The sequence below is a fragment of the Mastigoproctus giganteus genome, chromosome 14 (assembly GCF_048544385.1).
Source record: "Mastigoproctus giganteus isolate SK-2022 chromosome 14, ASM4854438v1, whole genome shotgun sequence".
Lineage (NCBI taxonomy): Eukaryota > Metazoa > Arthropoda > Arachnida > Uropygi > Thelyphonidae > Mastigoproctus > Mastigoproctus giganteus.
Window position 1 is genome coordinate 85276272 of NC_143588.1, and position 20175 is coordinate 85296446.

Here is a 20175-nt window from a genome sequence, read left to right on the forward strand (position 1 = left end):
TTATACCCCCATTGTCTGTTTAATCCAAGAAAGGAAATAGGCGACATTGGTGTAGACATCTGGAAATCCTGGTTTAGCACATACAGAGCCAAATGATGTCAGTCCTGCTAATACCCACTTCCCATTGCTCATCTTGCACTGTAGAGGACCTCCGGAATCTCCCTGAAAAAAGAATAATACATTAATCGATCTGCATTCTGATAATGTAAAAATATATATACATATTAATAGTAAAAACTTCATCCTAAAGTCCGAAAGGTCATATGATAAGATCAAGGTAAATTTACAACTAAGTCATTGACTTACCTGGCATGTACCACGCCCTCCCACAGAATGACCAGAGCAGATGTGCCATTCTCGTATTGTCACTTTGAATCTGGTTCGGTAACCGTCACAATTTTTGTTGTCCATGATAGGAGATTCTACTACTCGTAACGTATCAGATCCTTTCAATTCTAATTTAAAGATAGAATCGTTCGATTTTATTAGCAGCGCAAACAAAAAGTGATATAAAATTTCAAATATTCAAATATCTCATCAATTTTTGATATATTGATCATTATTACAAATATGTGCTCACAGAATAGGTTCGAATATATACTTACTGAAGTCCAACTTTCCCCATCCGGAAGCCTCACAGGTTTTGCCTATGAATACCGTATCTTTGGTTGGAAGACTGATGGGTTTTACAAACGCAGTTTCTGTTATAGGTTCCTTAAGTTTCATTATTGCGATGTCATTGTCGTAGCCTTGATACCAGGGATAGTAGAAAATCTGGGACACATCCATCCATTTTTCGCTGGCTTCCTTGACCTTTAGGTTGTGTTCTCCAACTCTCACTTTCCAAAACGTTGGATGGGGCAATACAAAAAGTGGGCTGGAAAAAATACAATATCTCTTTTTTAGCGATTTTTGTTGGTTCTTTTTTTTGAATGGCAAATTAAAACTTTATTTTTGCAAAAAAAAAAGTCGAGAAATGAAAAAGAAAAAACAAAAGCTTGTCTGTTCAAGATTATCATATACAGAGAGAGAGAGAGCGCATCATAACACTGCATTAATGGAAATGAATTGTAGGACTTAATGAGCCACCAGGCTTTCTAGCAACGAGGCAAGTTTCAATTAAAGATTTCCACTCTAATCCAATTAGTTCGGCGGACTGAGAACAGCGAGGCACTTTAAGGAACATGGTTTTTACGACTACCCTAGTCATGCACGAGAAGTAGGGTAGAACTTAGAAAGAAAATAGTATAAGTCTTGTAATTCTCGTTTGTGTAATGACGTCACAGGTGAGAATTTAACTTCAACCACCAGCACTAAGACATCGGGGACTAAAATTCAGCCTTAGCTTTGAAGGAATATCGACCTTTTTTTTTAATGCTATAATATTGTTTACTTTATCAGAACGAAATGAATTAAATGAATAAAATTAAAATTATTTTATTTTATTAAAATTAATAAAATAAAATAATTTTATATAAAACTAAACAAATACATATGATATATACAGTATATACTGTGCTACTAGAAGTCATGGGACACTGGTCTGATTGCAGGAAAATGTGCAAATATGGAAGTATTTTCTGTAAGTGATCATTTATTCCAGAATTCATTTCAAACGTGTATGCTAACCAATGTGCACACCGAGAGAGCTAACAGAGTTTCGGTGAAAACAATAGTCTGATGTCATGTGTGGTATTAGAAAATCGGGACATATTCATCCAGTTAGCTTTGGCTTTCTTAGTCTTTAGGTTGTGTTCTCCAATTCTTCTCACTTTCCAAAATGCTCTATGGGGCAATACAAAAAGGTTGAAAAAAAATACAGCAATATCACAGGATTAGTAATTTTTAGGCGCTTTAGCATATAAGCATATAACGCACCTATTGTCTTCACCATGTCATGTGACAATTTTATGGAAGCCACCCTTACATTTTCCAACACTACTAGTGATGGGTATAATAAAGAGGTTATAATCCATTCATTCAATTATGGATTCATGGTTGGCAGATTTAATTCGTTAGCATCTCGGTTAGTAATGATTATTCTCTCTCTCTCTCTGTAGATTTTCTACTCTTATTTGAAATATTGTTTCGAATAATTTTATTCAAATTGAAATTGGCCTTTAATCGCATCAAATAGATGCAATAAACCTGGTAAGGTAGCTTTGATCCTTTTCAAAATTTCACTGCCTATTCAGAATATTCCATTGGATCTTTTTTACCAAATATTATATCAGTAGGCTAACCTAATCCCCCTCAATCCACCCGTAAAAAAGAACTCTTACACAAATTTTGCCTCACGGCTACTCATCACATGGTGAGGCTTTTTGGTAAACGCTTTTGAATATAATAACCCATTTCTTTTCGCCTGAAAAGAAACACAAATGCATACATATATTTTTATTATTTTTTATTTTTTTTTTATGTTCGTCCACAGCTCGCTTCCTATTGGGAAAATTTTGATTAAATCTTATATCTGGATTTTTAAAAAATATTTGTCCAATCATCCCATATTTTATTAAAATCGAACGAGTTGAAATTTCAGTATTTTCAGAAGTTTGGCATTGCTGTAGAAGGAAAGTCCAGATTCACACCAAGCTTTCATAACCTACTCTTTTAATCGTTCAAAATGATCAACTGATGTTTTCACGTTTCTTAAGTAAAATATAGGGTCAGAGAGGTTTTTAATTCCTTTTAAATTCTGTTATTTGATATTCAAGAACGACTGAAACGATATGTAAAGTAACGCTTACATTATGTACCTTGTTTCATGTTTTTCTCTCATATTTCAAATATGGAAGAAAATTTTTGAGGCCCACAATTTTTGTGAAATTTTTAGCTTTGACTTTCGTAAAAATACAGAATTACAAAATTAAATATTACTTTTCACAAAATATTTGAAAGGTAATTGATTTCTTCCCTTGTTTATTATTTTCACGGATTTGGAGAAAACTTCGTTTGGGAGGAACTGATTTTACTGGAACATACTGTAAATTTTTGTACATATTTTAATTTTCGTATAGATTTCAACGCTATATTACTTATCATAAAAATTTGGTTCTTATGTGCAGTAGTTTCAATTTTATTCACTTACAACTTATTTAATTCCTTTTAAGAGGATTATATGTATGGTGATTTTTTGCAAAAATAAACTAGCATTGAATTTTGAATGAGCTTAACGATGACTTTTAATCATAAATATTTATTGAAATCGATTATTTCTATTATTAAAATCACTCCATTATGCCATCAGTACAGAACAATAAAATAAACCCTTCATGTCGGAAAGCAAGGTTGAGAATGCATGGTCTGAAGATTGGCATGTCGCAGTGGCCAGCATAGAGCTTGATTTCAACCAAATTGAACATCTTTGGGATTAACTGGAACGCCCGGTTAGACTTTCCAGAGTTAGTTAGGGCCCTCTTAGTTAAGGGATTTCACGAATACTGTAAAGGAGGAGGAGTAACGCACAGAGGAACGCACTTCTGCCATTCATACCCTACAAGAATTTTTCTACTTCTTCCTTGAATTTATTCAAGGAGGAACTAGACAAATGAATTTATTTCTTGAATTTTTTTTTTTTTTAATTTATTTCTTTTTACTATGCGAATAAGCAATCTTCGACTTTGTCTACAGGGCTGTGCCATTGGCCATCACCCAGCATGAACCATTTTGGAATATCTTTATTGTTCGAAATAAATAGCATTTCCTATCACTGTAAAAATGTTATGTTTAACAAAGACAAAATGATACAAACAAAAGTTAATGAAAACTTAAGACAGTAAATATGGGGTAAGAGAAAAAAATAATTATACATATATCAAATAAAAATAAATACATAAAGCAGTGTAGGATAATAAAAGTAAACTATCATAACATAAAATCCACATTAACAAAAACGACAAGCAGTTGAGGCATAAGTTCTCAAACTGAGTCACTTCTCGGTGGTTGCGAGCAACTTAAAGGAGGTGATCGCAAAAGTTTTTTTTAAATTGTGACTCAGGTTTTAAATTTGATTGTTTTCTTAGTTTATTTTCAATGAAAGAAATCAATTGTTGTTTTATCTTTGTTTTATGTTTTATTGACATTTCTTATATATATATATATATATATATATATATATATATATATAATCGAATTAATCCAAAAATTAAATAGAGAAATAAAAATTACTGAAATATATATTAAAATAAATTTTATTTGGTTCAGTTCATTTTCACTCTACTGGTTTGCCATGCTACTGGCAATATCCTATTTTAATTTAGCTTATTATATATACACTGAGTGATCACTGAATTATGACCACCTACCTAATACTTCGTAGGTCCTCCTTTTGCCTTCAGTACAGCAGCTATACGACATGGCATTGATTCAACAAAATGTCGGAAGCATTCGGGAGGTATGGCCAACCAAGCTGTGTGTAATGCAGCCAGCAATGCAGGAATGGAGGTGATTGGTGTATCCAGACGCCTGATATGCCTTTCCAGTGTCCCACAAATGCTCTATGGAATTGATATCGGCGGAGTTCGGAGGCCAATCGATATACTGGAAGTCAGAACTGTGTTCCTCAAAAACATTCCTGCACAACAAGTGCCCTATGACTCAGCGCATTGGCATCTTGAAAGACACCATCGCCATTCGGAAAAAAGTGCAATATAGCGGGGTGTATACAGTCAGCAAGCAGTTGACGATAGCGGAGACCACTGATACGTTCTTCCATATGCACCAGGGATCCAAGTTCCTGCCAGCGAAACATGCCCCACACCATACAACCGCCTCCACCGGCCTCCACTTTTGATACCATTCATGATGGATGAAGAGCTTCATGTTGACGCCAAATCCGTACACGACCATCCACGGTGTGGAGTAAATAACGTGACTCATCCGACCAGCACATCTTCTTCCAGTCTTCTAACGTCCAACTTGCATGCTCTTTGCACCAGGCGAGTCTTTTACGCCGATGAACCTTTGTTAGGAGAGGATGCCGTAGGAGTCGTCCGCTGGTATAGCTCATGTGTGCGAGCGAGCGACGCATGGTCATGGCAAATATTGTCCCAGGTTGGGCCATGTTGTATTGGATAGTCAACTCTTCAACAGTGCTGCGACTGTTCGCCTGTACGAGTCATTGGACTCGGCGCTCACCTCTAACTTCAACCTTTCGCTGACCTTTGCAGTTTTGCCGTTCGGTCGTTGTTTGACCATTTTGACACCACTCCTGTTACACTTTAACTAAGGCGGCTCTCAAACACCCCACCAGTTCAGCTGTTTGGGAAATCGAGGCACCAGTTCGTCGAGGTCGAGCTCCCACAATCTGTCCTTTATCAAAGTCCGATAAATCCTTCCTTTTACCCATCACGCTCGGAATTTTACTACCTACTGAACCACTGACAGCTTATCTATGCTACCTAGGTCGACTAACTGCGCACTCTCGTACCTCGCGTGGTCAATGGTTCGCATTCAGTTTTCGTAGGGATGGTCATAATTCAGTGATCATTCAGTGTATATATATACACGATGTGATACTTATATAACCATAAACCAGGATCCCTTTCTTTAAGGGACGGGAAGTTACGCTCCCGGTTTCTTCCCACGTACATTTGTATTCTTCCTTTTTTTATACTTCTTTTAGCTATATACTATATAACTCTACATTTTCATACCTCATGAACTATTAGAGCAATTCGAGGGGGATTGAGGTAATATTGCTATTCTTTATCCTATTTCCTTTCGCCTTCCTTTAGCCCATGCTGCCTATTGAACACAGATAATATAAATATATAACAACAGTGGATGGAGCTCTTGCTCTATTGTATTCTTTATGCTACTAAGCTATCTGTCGGGCTAATAGTCATCTCGCACGTAAACTACTAATCTAAATCTTCTTACTATCAGCTTTTGGCCCTTATATTATATACTGCTAAATTACCTTACCTGCTTTGGTACTATATTATTATTATACTAGCCTACATTTATTCGAACCAAGTTATGCGGGCAGTTGACAACAGAAACAGATAGCTGCGTTAATTATGGGCCGATATATTGAGAGGTTTAGCCCTCGATAAAGTCCCTTTCAATATATCTACTAACCCATTATTAACACATTTTATAATTTTGCCCTATATATTTCAATTTATGTTTTTTAGTTCATTACATTTTATGTTACTACCATTACTACTTTTATCTCTTTTTGCTTTACTTTTTATCTCATTTTGCTTTACTTTTTTTCTCATTTTGCTTTACTTTCACCTTGTATTGTACGTATAATGTACTTCTAGGTTTTGCCACAGTGCCGGCGTTGGCCTTTGCACGTTACTTGGGCTGTTTTGACGCACAGGTCATTCTCAGACTGCACCTTAACTCACTCAACCTGTTACCTTATTGCTAATCCGATATTTTTACACTACCATAGTCTACTATATCATGGCATATAGAAAGTGTGAAGTAGAGGTTTGATACCATTGGACCTACGGTATACGCAAGAAGTGAACTAGAAGAAATGAATAAAAAATGTAGTGATATACGATAGGATAAAGTGACGAAATAAGATATGATAAATCGACTAAATAAGATAGGACAAGGCAACTAAAATAATATGGAGGTAAAATAAGACCACATTGCGGTGTTACTCACAATTTCAATTCTTCGTCAGGTCGTTCACCGAAATTATGAGAAAGACGGCAATGCTCCTGCTTCTTCCCATTTTTTCATTATTAAAATCTTTTTTCACTACTGCAATTTTTCTGGCTCTTTCTTGCTTCTGTAAGGTCATCCATGATCTGTATGCTCTACTTATAATTATGGCATGACTTATTAAGCCCTATTTCTGCCGCAAAATTAAAATCGTTCATAACGTCTTCAATAGCATACAGAAAATGTCGGAAACAGAATCAAGAGTATTGCGGTCTTTCTCATAATTTCGGTGGATGACTTATGACTAAGACATTGAAATTGTGAGTAACACCGCAACGTGGTCTTATTTTACCTGCATATTATTTTAGCCGCCTTATCCTATCTTATTTAGTCGCTTTACCGTATCTTATTTCGTCACTTTATCCTATCGTATATCACATTTGTTATTCATTTCTTCTAGTTCACTTCTTGTGTATACCGTACGTTCAATACTAACAAACTTCTACTTCACACTTTCTATATACCACTATTTATACATTATGGTTGTAAGGTACATTTGCTTATGCAATGTCCCTGATCCATAATATCTATTATTATTATTTTTTTAATCCACTCACTCTCCACTCTTTACTTCATGTTATTATATACACGAGTATATTAAAATTTGATCAATGAAAGTAAGCTGTATATTTTTGCATTGCCCATGTAAATGAAACCATTAGTTTTATTCATATATTTCAAGTCAAAGGAATCCTTTGAACAGAAGTGTACACATTAAAAGAAATTGGTATATACTTCAGCGCCATATTCATTTTGCAAATTGCACAAAGTAGGATGCCTTGCAGTTTATACACAGAGGATAGCACTATGCTAGCTTTCGTAGACAGTGAAGCACTGGAAGTGTTTATGACCAAAACAAGAAACGCAAATGGAAGTTCTGGAGGTGGCCAAAACCTTGCGCACATTCACATCGCTGCACGTTCAGTGAAAGGAACTATATCACTAGCCTAATTCCAAGTAGGATATCTAGTAACACCAGATTTATTGAACTGCAGTGGCTGGTTGTTCGGTCTCGTTGTTATTAGAATGATGGTCAGTGGGCACTAGAAACATCACCTGCATTGAGAAAAACAGCCTCACTGAGATGGTCCGCCTTTCCATATGGGCTTGAATTCCATTTTTTGGCTCGACCACAGCGTACGAGGGGAAAAGGCATGGATCAGAAAAACTTTTAATTAGAAACCAGTCTCGAAGGCAGAAATTTTTATGAATTGTTTTGATGCGAAAACATCTTTGCTCGCACCTACTAAATTTCGGACTGAAGTAAAACCAATTTGTCACGAAAATGTGACGCGGAAGTGACGTCATTTTAGCATCACTTAAACATGTCATTTCCGTTAATGATGTAATTAAGTGATGCTAATGCAGTCACTAACACAATAATTAAGTTCATTCTTAGTGTGAAAACATCTTTCTGCTAAATTTCGGTCCGACAGTCAGTGTTCGGCCCTTTGGCGAAAACGTGAAACGAAAATGACGCAAAACACGTTACTACCTAAATTAAATTAATCTTTATTGTACGTAAATGATGTTAATGAAGTCACGAACGTTGATTCGGTAGAATAAGTAGCGGTCGTGAGCATAAAACGTTACATCGTTATTTCGAACTAAAGTAAAACCAATTGCATAACGAAAATGCAAGACGGAAATGACGTCACTTCCGTCTCGCATTTTCGTTATGCAATTTATAGACATGCTTCGAAGCAAAACGAAGTCACAATAAAAACTATAAAAGTTTTCTTTTTTTTATTATTTTTTTGTGTGCGCGCGCGTGAGAGTTAATTTTTTTTTATTAAAATCGATTTCTTTCAGAAAACAAAATTAATTAGAAAATCACCGACAATAATATAATAAAATAGTACATTGCACCCTAACTGGGCGCAATAAGAACTAAAACTTACTTCACAATGCAATGAGCCGCTGTCAGAACCCAGCTTTTGTCGATAAGTACTCCGCCACACCAGTGCTCAATCGTTCCATGTTGAGGATGTTTGAGCAATAATGATACCTACAAGAAATCATATTATAAAACACGATAAGCATTTTGAAATTGTCAATTATAATTAAATTTTCACTTCATAAATGTACCCGTGCATAAAAGGTAGAGGGCGGTTTGTTTTATTAATATACTCATTAATAAAGGTCAGAGGGCGCTCTGCTTTATTATTGTAGTTGAAATTTGTGTGATGTTTGGTTTGTTAATGTTTTTTTTTTAATTTTTTTGAACATTTAAAAAAGTTATACTAGTTTCTTGCATAACAGTTCATATTAGTTTCTTGGATATCTATTATTAATAAAACAGGTAAGTACTAAATATAATTTAAAAAAGATAAGTACTTTTTTGTGATTTCATCGATTTTGATCATTAGGCTTAAGCTGTATTCTTGGCTGCACGTTAAGCATACGGCCGATATACAGTATGTGTTGAAGTGAATCACCAGTTTAAAATGAACTGTAATTATCAATGTGCTACGTGTAAAAGTTATGATAATAACCAAACAGTTAATTTCATTATTTCTCTCACTCAGCAAATAAATATAAATTTAGAAATTACGACGAAATTGTCCTGAAGTATAAACAGAAATAAATTTTCTGTTTATACTTCAGGGCGACCACACGGTCAGAGAAGTTCATAAGATAGAAAGAATACAAGAAACAACACCATATTTAGCAGTCACGACTTGAACCCCAGTCATTCAAGGCACATGTATTTATGCACCCTCGCGCCTGAAATATATTCGGAAAATGATATAACTATGGTCGAAGCTTGTTCAGAATTTCATGTTCAAAATTGACTTTCATAGTTATGTTTTACTCTCAAAACTGTTTTCGAAATTATAATTTTATTATTTGGGTTTTCGAAATTATAATAGTTTTCATTATAAACTATTTTACCATAAGATATTACCAGTGCGGAATTAGGTAGTCTGAGACTCCGAAGCATATATTTTTCAGAGGATCTCTTCTGAGGATCTCACACCGTGCTCGTGGGATCGCAGAGTATTTTAATATGAATGTAATATAAATGAATGAGTGAATGATATAAAGAAATTTTATGCAATAAACGAAATAAAAGCTAAAAATATTTAAATTTTTATAGTAATTTCATTGGTCTGGGGCACCGCCAACTTTGGAACCCTAAAACAAAAGCGCCACTGTACCCGGTAAATCCGACCTGGGATATTACAGAACTGTGGGCTCCCCCATCTTACTTTATAGCCGTTTAAAGATCAATCTTCCTGTACCAGGAAGGTTGATTACCGCTGACGATATGGTAATAACTTTTCATTTTAATATGAATAATTTTGCTGTTTACATATAATTCCAGTTTATGTTACAGATTCTAGCTTTCAGTTTTTAATTTTAATTTTTAATATTCTTAAAGCTGCTGTTGCAGCAGCGGCAAGTCCATATTAACCTGGTTACCTAGCTAAGTTTTAAAAACGAAAAAGAAACATATAAAAAGTATTCATTAATTGATTTTTTATATTTTATATTTAATTTATCAGTATCAGTGGCAACTCTTGACCTGGTCTCAAGTGTGTGTGTGTGTGTGTGTGTGCAACCACCTGTTTTTCACCTCCAGTTTTTTTTTCTTTTTTGACGTTAAAAATATTTTTATTGGCGTTATTCCAAAAATTTTGTAACGAAAAGCCGTCATGCGAAAAGTTTTACGGAAGTGATGTCATCTTCAGCTTCCGCCAGAAACGAATTATTGTAATTTGAATGGTTGCAATTATACTTGTATGAAGGCAACAATAATTTATATTCTACTGGACCAAACTTAATGAAATTTTGCACCGAGCTTCATCTTGACTCTATACTACAGGAAAAAACTTTCAAACCTCTGAAAACTGCAGTAATTTTTCCAGGATATGAACATGTGATCAAGAAAATATTCTCACGTAATAAACGGGTTAATGTGGACGTATAGTATTCGTTGGAAAGCTAAGGAATTTATAAACAGAAATATTAAGGTTTTGAGATACAAAAAAACTTTCGGAAACTGGGAAATGCGTTTATTCGAAAACGCATCTGGTTTCAAGTCACCTGGTGTTTTCAGATTGAATGTAATTTTTTTCTTTACAATTAAACTCTGAGGCTGGAAAAGAGTTCTGCACATTTATGAAAACATTCTTCAACTTGGATATGTCATCAGATCTTTCGATAAATACTATACGTAATGGAACAACTATAGATGTTGTATTTAGTCGTGAACTATAATTATAATCTCTTCAATGTAAAAATTATGTCCTACTTTAGGCATCACAGACCAATACTTTCAGTAACCGATATGTAATTATTATTAATAAAATAAAAACATTGTTTTATTATTATCCATGAATTTTATTAATATTTAAAAATTAAAACGTTTTTAACACCTGCCGATGAGTCTTAAATGTAAAACATGCTAGGACACATTATCTACCTGGTACAGAATTTTTATCTATTTAATGAAATGAAGTTACATGTAATTATAAATTATTTTAATTAGTTGATACCATACAAGAAAATAGTAAATAATACTATTTTCTTAATAATATTATAATATTGTTTTATAGCAATTTTATATTAATTTTATTAATCACTCCTACACCATACAACTCACCGACATGAGCACGCTGTGATGTTATTTCTAGATTTCGTGTTGTTGTTGTTGCAGCTGGTGCATCATCTGCCCAACAAAACGTGAAGGCGGGAAACGTATGTTCAATAATATTTTCATATGCGCACAGCAATCCAGGCTAGAGCTATATAGCTGTACTTTCATAATTCAGTTATTTCGTATACTGAAACCTCAGGAGAACCGATCATGAAATCTATTGGGCTAACCCATTGGTTTTCAACCTGGGTGCCGCGGCACCTTAGGATGCCGCAACAACATTCCAGGGGTGCCGCGTAATTTGGGTTTAAGTTACCTAAACTTATTATTATTATTTTTTTATTTATATGTTTATTTCATTATAAAAAGGTGTACAGTATATTTTTAATTTTGTAGTGATCTATAATTGATGTTTACTTAGTACCTCTATATAAAGATTAAAATTATTATATGCTGTATATATATATAATTTGTATTATGAAATGTAATTTTTATAATTATATTATTAGATAGTATGAATCAGAGCTGTAATACTCAATATGTTCTACGTTGATAATAATATTAGTAAATTAATAAGAGGAGTTTACCTCAATATAGTAACGTAGAACACTTCCGTATGATACCCTCCAGAAATTAAAACGGAAAAAACGAAAAAATCGACAACTTACCGGTACATTAAAGTAAAATATAAATAATTAAATAATCAATTTAACACAATTCAAAATCAATTTAAAACAATTAAAATTCAAATTAACGCAATTAAAAGAATCTAACGAAAATATTCAAAACGATTTTCCTTCCTGAAGCTGACAATGCTTTTCGACCGACTGTCGTAATCACAGGAATGAAAATTACCGAATCAGGCTAAACCTGCAACTTAAATAGTGATTATATGTCTTCGCTCATGCGCGTAAAGGTCCATACATCGGAGATCAAATATGGCCGCCGAACATTAACAGAATTCTCGTGTAATTTAATTTCAACGGTTTCTGCAATTAATAGTCGCCTATAATTACGTTGAACGTTAAGTATTTTGGCCTCGTTAAATAAAAAAGTATGTTTTTCGTTAATGGCATGAAAGGCTAATTCTGACGCTGCTGAACGAGAAGCACGAACTGAGGCTTCGTGTTGATTTACACGAATATTAAGAGAAAACCGCGTGGAACCTTGGTAAGACGAGTCGCAATCACCGCAAGAAATGTTGTATACCAGATCATTAATTTGTGTTGCGAACGCGGAAAGAACCGAGCGATTGTTCAATATAGTATGTAACTTCCGTATAGGCCTAGCTATAATTTTAAATTCGGTATCTTTAAAGAATCTGTTAAGCTGTTTGTGCCACTGTTCAACATATGGGACAGAAATTACACGAGAATTCTGTTAATGTTCGGCGGCCATATTTGATCTCCGATGTATGGACCTTTACGCGCATGCGCGAAGACATATAATCACTATTTAAGTTGCAGGTTTAGCCTGATTCGGTAATTTTCATTCCTGTGATCACGACAGTCGGTCGAAAAGCATTGTCAGCTTCAGGAAGGAAAATCGTTTTGAATATAATATTTTTGTTAGATTCTTTTAATTGCGTTAATTTGAATTTTAATTGTTTTAAATTGATTTTGAATTGTGTTAAATTGATTATTTAATTATTTATATTTTACTTTAATGTACCGGTAAGTTGTCGATTTTTTCGTTTTTCCCGTTTTAATTTCTGGAGGGTATCATACGGAAAAGTGTTCTACGTTACTATATTGAGGTAAACTCCTCTTATTAATTTACTAATAATTATATTATTGTAATAACTATCATATAACATATATATTTTTTAATATTATATATATATATATATATACACACACACACACACACACACAGGGAGAGAATCGGATCTAACAGGCAGAAAATTTAGTAGGGGTGCTGCAAAATAAAATAAATTACTTAGGGGTGCCGTTATTAAAAAAAGGTTGAAAATCACTGGGCTAACCCAACGCAGCTCTTATTCTTCTTCTTCTGCAGCGTAGGTCCGCTTTACACGACCAAACGAACAGTCGAGACTGGAGTTAATACCTCATGCCAGTTAGGGTGCACACGCGCTGAAGCAGTTAAGTGACCTTGTCGTTCGGTCAAGAACGCTTGGCTTCGTCAAAGGACACTTTTGTGCTCACATCAGCAGTAGGTATTCAAATATTGATTTATTATTATTATTATTATTATAGTTAGGGAAGGACGTTACATGGTCGTTTTCTATTAAGATTATTACTAAATATAATACCACCCTTATACCACGTAAAATTAATAATATAGTTTATTAAGCTATTCGCTTATACATTAAGGTAACGTTTCAGGTATCTTACCGATACCCATCATCAGACGGCGATGCTGAAGACTCCTCTTGCCGATGCTCCTAGAAACCAGGGAGCAAGGTATGAACGTTAGGTTTCTGGGAGCATCGGCAAGAGGAGTCTGTCAGCAGCACCGTCTGATGATGGGTATCGGTAAAATACCTAAACCGTTACCTTAAAAAAGTTTTTTCCCTCACTGGCTACACACTGACTACACTTTTCAATAGATTTTATTACTTGTTCTTTTTCTTTTCTTTTTTTTTTTTTTGAGAATTAGTAATAAAATGTGTCACCGAGTGTCAAAAACTGAGGTGTGAAGGTGAGGACTCATCCCACGAAAACTTCAGCATATGTGGCCCCAGACGCGTATTGGAGCAGTTTCCGCTATCTTACAGGCTGTCTTATAGCTATCTTGCGCTATTTTACAGCTGTCTTACAGTCTGTCTACCTGTACGACAGCCTGTCACAAATAAGTTACTGTAATTACTAAAGTTGGAACGACTGTCTGTTTGAGCGTGTGTTGTTAGCCTTACGCTGACTCTCTGTGAGTGGCAGCTACACGTGAGCACAATTAGAAGAGTCACTTGCAATACTGTATATGCTTGAGTGGAGGAACTGACTACCTTTGTTAGCTGCAGTAGTTGGGCTTATAAAAAGACATTATCTGTGTAAAGACAACCGTTGTCAATAATATAATTACTTCTGAAATGGGAGTGATGGTTACGGGGGCGAGGAGCAAAAACAGACGGGCCCGGCAAGAAAGGTTTGTTATATGTGCAAAGGTGAACCTATAAATTCTCTTCCACCCCTGCCAGATTTCCGAAAACCCCCAATTGATCCTTAACTACTATACCAAACCAGCCGCCGCTTTTTTTTCCTGACTCTTCTCTCCCCCCCCCCCCCTGCAATGGTAGACCTACGGTGTGTTAATTTTTCCACTGCGTTTTCGCTAAGTGTATTTTACTAGCTGCTTAGGAAAATTTCGTTTATCTTGTTTCTAAATATCAGTAGACCATCAAATGACCTTCTAACATATTCGTTTCTGTTATAAAATAATTTCGTCGGTGCACTTCCTGGCATAGATTTTGTTAGGTGTATGAGAGAGTATAGCTCCAAATTTGACCTTTCTTCCATGAGGATATTTGTCAGCTGCTGTATTTTGGTTGGTAACTGCAAGTCAAATGGCCTTTTCCAGCACATCCCAGACATTCTAGATTGGATTCAGATCTGGAGAATTAGGCGACCAGAATAGATGCTGGAAACTTTAAGAATGTTCTTTGAACCATTGATACAATTTCTGTACAGTGAATAGTTGCGTTGTCAACTTGAAAGAAGCCATCGTAGCCCGGTAAAAATGAAGCATTGCGGAATGAGGTTGGTCTGATACAACAAAAAGATATTCATTGGAGGTAACAGGACCGTGTAATAGTGTAAAAATGAGCGGACCCAGTCCGTACCAACAGAACATGCCCCATACCATGATATCATCTACAGCGTTGAGTGGTGGACACGAGATAGTTTGAATGCGTGGCTTTATGAGGTTCACGCTACAGTTTCACCCTACCATTGGTGCAAAAAAATTGTAAATCGAGACTCGCCAGACCAGACGATCTTTTTCCACTGTTCCACAGTCAAATCTTGGCGTTGATGGTACACCGCTCCAGTCGAATCTTCCGATTTTTTACAGAAAGAAGTCTTATAGGCACACTGCTATCAGATCCCAGATTCTTCAGCTCCCGCTGCCTAATTCAGTTGGAAATGGGTCTTTCTTTGACTAAAATGTGTTGAGTCATTTACTGACACTGAACATTTTATTCTGACACAATTTGGTTTAAATTGCGGTTTAGTTCTTGAAGTACCTGCTTTCTGCAGAATTTCTTTCACTCATTGTATACTCTTGAGATGGTTGCTTTCGACACACCGGTAATTTCCTTTGTTTTTTTGATTGTGGCTCCTGCTAAACGAGCTCCAACAATAACGCCTTTCTGAAAATCGGAAAGATCACCTGTCTTCCCCATTACCACATCGACTAAGAAGTCCCAGGAAAGTGTACAGTATTTATATGATGCCAGTGAACTTGTGATCATACAATGCGGCAACTTATATTTGCATACGTACGTTTAGTTATCTGTTGGAGCCAGTTGCAAAAGGTTTCTAATTTTTTGACCAGCGAGTATATAACCACTAGCCAGTGACCGCTAATCGTATAATAAAAAATGCAACATCGTTTAGTGTATTTTATCCAGAAACAAAAAAGAATATGAAATTTTTTTTAAATTTAGTGTCCATCCACTTAACTTATTCTTAAAAATATTAAAATTCAAAGTCTTTTTTTTTATCTGAAATAGCAGGAAATATCCCCGTGAAATTCATCAATGCAGGAGTGTTTTTCCACGTGCTCTCCCAACCCACGCGCATCATGTGGAACGTCTGTAGGATTTGTAGGAACATCAATCAAGAAACAGGTAAAAGGCTAGCGTCAAATTGTTCAGCTAAGTAGCTGAACAGGGTTGCAGTTTAATGAATGCTAAAGGTGAGCCATTCATTTAGAAATTACCTGAATAAATTTTCTTTGTTTGTTTTTTTTTTAAAAAAGGAAGTTACTTTTTATATTTCGATATAACCTCCGCCTTCCCTAGAGGAATTTACATCTTCATCGGAAATGTTTATGACAGTCGATAAACCGTGGCTAGTTAACGATAGACTAAAAGTAATGGTTGTTAGAAATTTCTGAGAGAATGTATATATATTAGCACATGAAAATGGAGTGAGCAACCATTTAATTCTAAGCAACCATGCGACCATTTAATTCAATACAGAAAAAGTGAAATATCTGTTGTCAGAATTTTTCTGACAACAGATATATTACTGCAGAGGCATTCGTTTTTATTTTTTTATTATTTAGTTACTCAGAGAAAGGTTAGTTGCCTTTCCATTCTGTAGCCATATCTAACCAACTCTGGATGCACTCATATCGTAAAAGAAAAGTCTTTTCCAAATTTTTTTTTTTTTCAACTACCACAGAACCAAAGAAAATTTTATATTAATTTCATCTTGTAGCAGATTTAAATGGATGAAATGCTCAAAGAAACATTATATCATAAAGAAAAATTGTATGTCTGTTTCTTACTCCTAAATAAAAGCAGATTTTATACCTATAAATGCAATAATAATAATAATTTTTAAACGTTTTAACGTAATAATTCTAATAATATTTGTCGACAAAGTGCCAGCAGTAGTTTCGATTATTAACGCGAAAATTCATACCTGCCATGGGAATTCACCCGGAGTAGCATCCCGTCCACCAACTATTTTAGCACCAATATTAGTGGCATTATTATCAAAGAAGAAGACTGCTCCTGGAAGTACAAAAATAATTAAGTTTTATAATTATCAGCAAAAAAAAAAAAAAAAAAGAAGACATTTCTCATTTTACAACATAGTTGAAATGACAATTCCAAAGTATTGTGGTAATTTTATTTAATGGGCAGATGCAAATTTGTGACATCATTGACAATAAAGTAGTATAATAAAATATTTTGAGAACTTACCAGCCAGGAAATGTTAAAGAAAACATAAAACTTACTTCCTGCTATTAACAGCAACCTCCCCGCTAGTAGCAGCACACTAAAGAATATCACCATGTTCTCAAGATGTCAGCCACTCTCTTTGCCCCTCATATGAGAAGATCTATTTATAAGACAGCCTTCCCCCTTACTCAGAACCGGCTCTGTCAACCAGCGATTGCCTTTGGGTAGCGCTCACACCAAATTGGCTACATCTTCAGCATCAACATTCTCGCAGACTAAGAGAAGGGCATCGCCCTTCGTCAAGATAAATAGATTCCCACACAAATTACAATTAAGCAGTAAATGTGGTCCTTGCTTCAGTGAAAGGAGTAGTAAAAGGTTGGTCAGTTTGATTTGGGTTTCAGTAGTTGATTAAAATCTTAGATTTTAAATGTGCTCAGCGTAATGAAAGACGAAGTCTTTTAGTATAGTCTTTTAATTTTTATATTTGAAGAAATTTTAATGCCAGCTAATACAGTGAATTCTGTAGAGATTTCTCAAGTTTATTCTTATTTGAAGCTAATCTAGCTGCATTTTTGATGAGTGGTTATTACTGACGATCATATCCTCAGTAATACCTATTCGTTTTTGTTTTTTCAAGATCGGTCTACCTTCAGTGGAATTCAGTAAGTGTTTAGAAATTACAGCTGTTCCATAGAATAGGAATTACAGCTGTTCCATAGAATAGGAATTACAGCTGTTCCATAGCGAGTGTAATCAAAATGTTTGTTTGTAGGAGGTCTTTTGGTTTATCCCAAGGTAGTTCAGGGTTGTATGTTTATTATCCGAGGCCGATTGTTTAATACCGTCCGCTTAAGACTAGTTAATGCCAGTCTTAAGAAGAGAACAGTTTTTCTGTTCTTTGAGACTTGGCTAATTTTCCAACCAGTCTGAAGGGGAAAAAATTTAAAAATTTTAAAATATAGAAGGCGAAAATATTAAAATTCCACAACATGTTATCTGCAAGCAGAATTATCCATTGTTTTGCAAGAGGTCGGTCTAGTAAGTTTGAACAGGAAACAAAGTTACTCTACTTACATGAGATGTACAGCACAATAGGTTACGATATTGTATCTCTGGAGAAAATGGACCTGGTTACAATAGTAAAACGATTTATATTTGAGTTCACTTGAATTCCACACAATTCGAGATTCGCGTTTTCAGACAGTGGTTCCATTATAATAAGACGGGTGCTTCTAATTGGCTGCCTTCCATTTCATCAGTCATTCTAAATTAGTGAAAGTTCAGTTCTTCGTAGTTTCTATCAAGACAGCTCATTGCTTACCATAAACTGTTGCTCGGGTTACTTTCCCTCTCCTCCGGAAAAAAAAATGTGTTTTTTTACAGGCTATGCTTAAGACAGACACATTGTTTTGTTGGAATCCACGTTCAAGGACGTCTCTGAAAACCACCCCAATGACATACGAAACATGTTACATTCATCTGACGATAAGCATCAAATTAAATCCATCCACTTCACAAATGGAACAGGACGAGTGTAACAAAAACAGTTTTTCCTCTTCCCCCTCTCCTGTTTCCCGCAGTACTCAGAATCACCGACCTTCTTCAGCTGAACTCCATCTCTACACGTGGCCATCACTTATGCGCATGAAGAAACATCGGAGCGTGACCTAATGGCTTAATGGTCTAATATCAGATGTTTTGATGCACCGGACTAGAGGAGGCTTGGCTCTGATTGCATTAATGAATGGTTTGCCCGTCAGCAAGATTAAAAGCTCAAGTTAACGATCATTAGTGCGTACTGGCATTGCTATTTGATCTAATAATCAACATCAAACAAAGCCATATGAATTTTATTAAGAAAAATTGTAATCACAAATCTCCAATACAGAGAGAAGAATACAATAACCCTCCACAGGTACTCCAAAACTTTCTAGATATAAAAAAAATATATATTTATTTATAATAGAGAATGGGAATATTCCAGTACAGTGAAAGATGCAACTATGAAAGCAAAACTGTAATTTCTTCTAGCATTTTGAATAATCTCATCAATGTGCGTAGAGCGTTTTGCAACAAAAAAGCACTTTCATAAGACTGTTATGATAAGAAAAACAACTGTAAAAAAAAAGTGATGCTGCCAGAGAGTATACCACCAAATAGAGAATCCACGAAATCCTTAATTTCTCCATAATAAATGCTTGAAACGCTATCCTTGAAAATGTACACCGATGAGCCAAAACATTATGACCATGCCGCAGATCGGAGTTGCTGTTCCAACACAAACCACAGATGCGCGATGGGATTGATGTCTGGAGAATTTGGAGGCCAGGGCAATACCAGGGCAATACCTGGAAGCCTTCCTCATGTTCCGTGAACCAGTCTCGAACAATCCGAGCGGTGTGACATGGCGCATTATCCTGCTGAAAGACGGCACTGCCAGACGGGAAGACCGTTGCCATGGAAGGAAGTACTTGGGCAGCAATGATGTTTAGGTAATAGGTATATTTGGGTCAAACGGCTCTGGGATTTCTCCCATCTCCGCGTATGTACACTATATCGGACAAGTCAGGGATTTCAAAGTATATGGGTCATGTGGTATGTAGCATGTTGTGCCCTTTGTTCATCCAGCCTGATAGCCACCGGGCCCTTAATGGGATGGACGTTACCAGACCGTTCGACGGGGAGGCCGGCCGAGTGTTACTTGTAATATATAGTACTCTGTCGGGTCTTGCCACCTACTTTCCTGGGATTTCAGTGGCTAGGACCTATAAAAAAAAAAAAAAAAAAAGCTCGCAGTTAGTCATTATTAAATTACTGTATTAGGGTTACCCGTAAATGAAATTACATTAACCCGTATTCGTGTCTGTAAATTGCGTGTGTTCTCTGGTCGATTTGCCTGTTTTGCTGGACGAAAAAACCTCAGTTTCTGAGGGAAAAAACCTTGCTATCTACGCCTGAGACCGACTAACTCAGCCACGGAGTGAAAAAAGCCCACTAAAGTTCCTCCCGT

The 20175-nt window shown here is 35.6% G+C and overlaps 1 protein-coding gene across 1 annotated transcript; it reads right to left on the reverse strand.

The window, feature by feature from the left end:
* Nucleotides 1–17284, reverse strand: LOC150075311 (trypsin-2-like). Its single transcript, XM_090388442.1, has 6 exons — nt 17219–17284; nt 16900–16991; nt 8589–8695; nt 606–877; nt 307–455; nt 1–162 (listed from the first exon to the last, which is right to left on the reverse strand). Exons 1-6 carry the CDS (start codon nt 17274–17276, stop codon nt 1–3), a joined length of 840 nt encoding a protein of 279 aa, XP_090244568.1. The 5' UTR covers nt 17277–17284.
* Nucleotides 17285–20175: the final 2891 nt, after the last annotated feature.